Raw genomic sequence first — 5,609 nt, 5'->3', positions numbered from 1 at the left:
ACGTAAATTTTAACTTAGTAATTTCATTTGATCAAAGGTGTGAAAGAAGTAGGAGTTAGTGCTATATTAACTAATGGTAAACTGCAAGGTAAGAGCATCATCATCCTTCTTCCTATAACATGTATTACTTGAATGTATATGTGTTGAATGATTAGATTTGCTTGCTTAATGATGTGATTGATATACATGTGTTTTGTAGATGCTTTCGTGATTATCTCGGTTTGAATATTTATGAGATTTAGTGACATGTCACCTTGCTTAATTTTTTTATTTACGATTTTCAATATTATTTTTATAAAATTAATGAATATTTTTTCCTAAATTCCAAATATTTCATTGACTAAAAATGACAACCTTCGAAAATGATGCAAACACACGCAACCCATTCGAACACAACAGTTTTTGGTTAGTTTGTTTTGAAAATAATATCCTAGAAAATGCATGAAATTCATGAGGAAATAATTTCTGAAATGGTCATTTGTATTTTCCTTTTGTTTTTTGGTACAACAAGGCTATATATGAACAATACAACAGAAGAATTGTAATCCAGTATATTGTATAGTGGATACATTAACAATTCAGAATATCCTAGGCTTGTCAATATTGCAGCTTGTAAATCTGTCTTTAAGTCTGATGAAACCATCTGCGACAAATTCTCCCATAAAATTTATATAATCTTCTCACCATCTGCGACGCCTTTTCCCATAAAAATATGCAAATGTGGCTACTGATGCTGCAAGAATGACCCCAGCTGCAGCATGCCAAGCATATAACGGTTTTTCCAAAAGAAGGCCGGAAGTGTTAACCTCAATTGGCGGCGGTAATGTCACCGGTTTCTCACTGACTGTAACTGCAAACCCCAAACCTTGCCTCTCCAACTCAGTCAAGTCTTCAATTGCTGGCCTTACCCTAGTGGCCTTAGCAATGGCTTCATACTCTTCTTTAGTACCACCTTCAAGGAAAGCCCCAACAAGATGACCCTTACTTACCCAATATGCTCCAAATGTGCTGCTATCCGAGAGATCTCCATAATAGACAACTTCCCCAATATTATCACCATAAAATTGCCAAGACAAAGTGAAGACTCTAGAGTAGAAAAAAGGAAGGTAATCAAATTCGCCTGTTTTGTCAGGTTCCATTATGGCAGAAACAGCATGCTTTGCAGATTTTCTAGCTGAATCAACATGCTCAAGTCTGCGTGTTTCTGCAAATGCTTTGACTGGAAATGCTGCAACATCTCCAATAGCATAGACTGAGCTATTGCTTGACTGCAACATTCCATTTACTTTGATCCCACCTTTCTCCAAAGTAAGTTGACCTTCAAACAGACTTGTATTTGGTCGTATTCCAATTCCCACAACAACCATGTCCACGGATAGCTTACTTCCATCTCTAAGATCAACAGCTGTAACCTGCAAAAGTGGTAAGTCAACTAAAGTTATTGATTGAATTGATCAAAGGCATGGTTGTCATGAGCCCTATGAACCAGATTTTTTTTTTTACTTCCAAGGGATGTGTAACTAAAAAGTCACTATCCGTATCCAAAAAAAAGTCACTATCCACTGGTTCAGAAATTATAAAATCATTAACGAGATTTCTCTGATTTTCTCATTTTTAATATGAATAGGTTTGGAAAGGTCACTAAGGTTAAGGTATTTTCAATTGTTTCTCTGGGATGATACCCTTTAGGCTTTGTATGGGAGTTAGGAGGGGAAAGGAAGAGGGATGAAGGAAAATTGAGAAAAATTCTTCACCTTATTTAGAAGAGTGCTTCTGGAGAGGATGAGGGGAAACTATGTAAGATGACTTGGAAAAACTCTTTGATACCAGGGTATTATAAAGAGATGACAATGATTTGATAATTTCCCTCCAAAGTCCTCCCTCAAGGCATTTTTTACTTCTTCCATATTGGAGGGTTTCGGTCCAATGAACAAAAAAAACTCCATGCAAGGTAGGGGACGGTTATCAAGGACTTGGAAAAATTCTTTGATACCAGGGTATTATAAAGAGATGACAATGATTTGATAATTTCCCTCCAAAGTCCTCCCTCAAGGCATTTTTTACCCCTTCCATATTATTGGAGGGTTTTGATCCAATGAACAAAAAAAACTCCAAGCAAGGTTGGGGACGGTTATCAAGGCCCTTTCCCCATTCCTTTCCTTCTCCATTTTATCCTCAGTCTTCGCCTTCTGTCCCTTCCAAACTCCCAAACAAAATCTTAGAATTTTCTTATGTCTAGTTATCAAGCTATATTCAAAATTACTAACGCTAATTATTGGGGGAGGGCCTCTATATGACAGAACAATCCTAGGAGAGAAAATTCCAATGAATAATTTGATGTACCTTTCCGTCGGAGTCAAAATCAAATGATGACAGCACAGTTCCCTTAACGAAGTTTACTCCTCTTGATTTATAATATTCTTCATAGTAGCTGGCAATCTTTGGGGTAAATAAACGAGCCACTGTAAAATAAATCCAACAATGAAAATATCCATCAGTTTTTGTAGTCATTTATTATCCATAAAAGACATATGCAGCATTTTTCTTCAGATTAACACACAAATAACAATTGATCCCGTATACTCTTTGAATTGACCAACAATAAATTTTAAAATTGAAGTACTTACTGCAATGAGCTTCTGGGAAGACCATTGTTACATTGATTTTATTGATCACTAAAGATGCCGCACACTCCATGCCTACGTATCCACCACCAATGACAACGGCATTGCCACCAGGAGATGATTGAATAGCATTCACAAGCCTATTTGCATCTGCTATATTTCTCAAATAACATACATTTTCTGCATCTGATCCACTCACCCCAAATTCTTCCAGCTTCAAAGCCTGCACTTGACATAACACACAAGTTTAACATATTTCTCTAAAGAAAGCAAAGAGTCCGCTAAGTATGTTCATGAGAACGGAAAGTTTCATTTTAGTTTCAGTATGATATTCCTAGGCCCTAATAGTTTTCATCTATTGTAAGGGCGATGATATGAATTATGAAAGTTAAAAACCAATAAAAAAGAAAGCTACAAGAAATATCCAGCAAACTGCCAAAGCTTCTCTTATTTGTTTTTTGAAATTATATGAATGCAATATAACAATATAACATAAACTGATTCTTTTAAGCAGGAAAATTTTAACTGGGATTTATTTTAATACCCGAGCACCAGTAGCAACAATAAGAAATTTGTAACTTATGGTCTCTCCAGTTGCTGTTAATAGTGTTTTACGTTTCACATCAGCAGACTTAACTTCAGTTCCAAGAACTAATTCAACTCCTGAAAAGGAAATAGCAATTTCAAGAATTAGATATTCAGCATAGGAAACTCCTTGAATTACAACATAAAAATATTAAACAAAGATGAATAACAACTGTTTTTTTGCAGAAACCAGTGCCATTAACAGATGAAAATTGATAAGAAATAGTAGGAGAAAATCTCTATTATTTACTACTCTATCTGACAAACTTTACAATATTCAAAAGATGTCCTATTCTAACTCGCTACAATATTCCTAACTACCTCCTTAAATAACTAACTATAACAACTCTTATCTACTTTAACAATTCTAATATCTATTATTGTATATCCTAAACAGATGCAAACCTGGTATTTTATACGAAAGAATAGGGAAAATCTCTCTAGAATACAGCACAAACTCCGAGAGACTTGCCTTATGTCTCCTATTCCAATCCCCAACTAACTACTAACTAAAAAGACATCTAGAAATTTAAAACAAAAAATTACTTCCTGGAAGTATACATGAATACTTACTACCAATTGCAATGAAGAAAAAAGATAACATCATTACATGCCTTTTTGCATTAATTTCCACCAATTAACATAGCTAGCTAGAGTATTAACTTTAGTTATTTACCACATTTGTAGGTGCTTAACAAAACAGTTCAATCAAAAACTCAGTAAAACAATTTCCGAATGATTATTCAATCAGAAAAAGTTAATTTAGGTGGACCTCTGGATCTAAATAGCATCAACTACTGAACCAGATCTAAGCCGGACAAACCATATAAAAGCATTCAATACATAACATTGCAAAGGGGAAAAATACAAGTAGCCTGGCTAAATTACTTCATGGATAAATCAACTCATGATGAAAAATAGTATAATTACCATGTTCTTTATACCATTTTGGAGTTAGCCTTTCCTCATTTGCTCCAACACATGTATGAAAGGATGGAAGCCGAGCAGCAGCTGTAGGTTACAGATTTATTTCAGCAACAGGACATTCCTCAAAAGTAAACTGAAAATAACAAGAGCACTCGCTACATTGAAGTTTATATGTTAGTCTCCCTAGTAACACACAGAATTACCCCCACCTAAGTAATATAACATAGATATTCAAATTTAAGAAGTCAATGAAGTTATAATGGCCACATGATAACCAGATAGTGAAATTCAATTTCATTGTTTAGTGAAATTTAAGAAGTCAACGAAGTACTAATCAAAGAATTAGATTGTTCAATGTAAGAGAAATAGAGCATGGTGCAAAGAAACGGAGTAAATTACATAAACAAGAGGATTTAAAAATTATGTAACACAGAAACTTGAGATTGAAGACATTTGCAGTCTCCAACAATTATCATTGTCGCATACCGGAACAACAGCGAAACATATGATTGCATTCAATTACTTGATTTTTTGAAACTATTAATGGTGACGACATATCAGAGTGGTGTCAATGTTTCATAGTTGTGTTTGTGTCCTTGTCCGTTCTTTAAAATAGGTAAAGGGAGTCATTTTTATCAAGCAAAGCAACCACTCAAAATTAACCAATTGATAAGGTTCCTTGAGTTGAGAAGGAGTTCATACCTTCTGGAAGCAAAAATCCTTTGCTTAATGCAGGTCTTTCATAAGGAGCTACCTGAGATAAACATTTGTGAATCTTCATATAGTGACAAAGGAGATAAAACAAAAATGTTTCATAGACACCCACTTTTTCGTACACATGCAACACCCGGTTAATCATGTGCAAAAATGTGGCTAACTCAGATGACTAGATGATTAATTTAGATCACAATAAAAATTGCAATTAGTCATCTCATAGAAATAACCACATTTTTTTCCATGATTTGAATTAACCATTTAGTCAATTGAATTAACCATTTACTCAACTGAATTAACTTTATTTTTGCACCTGATTAACCTGGCATTGCCGGTGTACAAAAAACTGAGTGTCCATGTATTAGTACTAGAGATAAAAATGCCTTATTCTTGCTCTGACGAAACCTCAATTTGTATTAAAGACCTCCATTTATATTCATAACCTCAATCATGTTATTAATTGTTAACATAGAAAAGAAAGCAATAAGCAATCCCACTAAAACATTATACAAAAGAAATCATGAGTTTTTTTTTTTTTTTGAAAAAAGAAATCATGAGTTCATAATCAAGATTGAAAAAAAAACACTACAAATTGTGAGAAAAAAAAAACTTACAATAAAGTTAAAGAAAAATCAAAATCTTACTGGTTCATCAGAAATGATACAGAGTTCACCATTCAAGACCCCTCTTTTAACGAATTCAAGAGCAGCATAACCAGCTGATACACCACCACCGAGAATCACGTACACGAACGCTCTT

General features: G+C 34.2%; 1 protein-coding gene across 1 annotated transcript in view; it reads right to left on the bottom strand.

Annotated features, from left to right (window-relative positions):
• Window positions 1-462: 462 nt before the first annotated feature.
• LOC101503692 (monodehydroascorbate reductase 4, peroxisomal) overlaps window positions 463-5,609 on the bottom strand; it is a 5,335-nt gene continuing 188 nt past the window's right edge. Inside the window, exons 2-8 of the mRNA XM_004491677.4 lie at window positions 5,495-5,609; window positions 4,839-4,890; window positions 4,140-4,220; window positions 3,169-3,287; window positions 2,628-2,847; window positions 2,344-2,462; window positions 463-1,412 (exon numbers count right to left, since the gene is read on the bottom strand). Of these exons, the coding sequence (XP_004491734.1) occupies window positions 681-1,412; window positions 2,344-2,462; window positions 2,628-2,847; window positions 3,169-3,287; window positions 4,140-4,220; window positions 4,839-4,890; window positions 5,495-5,609 (1,438 nt within the window). The 3' untranslated portion in view covers window positions 463-680. The remainder of the gene's footprint in view (window positions 1,413-2,343; window positions 2,463-2,627; window positions 2,848-3,168; window positions 3,288-4,139; window positions 4,221-4,838; window positions 4,891-5,494) is intronic.

This window comes from Cicer arietinum, chromosome 3 (genome assembly GCF_000331145.2).
Source record: "Cicer arietinum cultivar CDC Frontier isolate Library 1 chromosome 3, Cicar.CDCFrontier_v2.0, whole genome shotgun sequence".
In the NCBI taxonomy this organism is placed as follows: domain Eukaryota; kingdom Viridiplantae; phylum Streptophyta; class Magnoliopsida; order Fabales; family Fabaceae; genus Cicer; species Cicer arietinum.
Note: the sequence above shows the minus strand (reverse complement) of the source record. Positions and strands in the feature narration are given on the sequence as shown.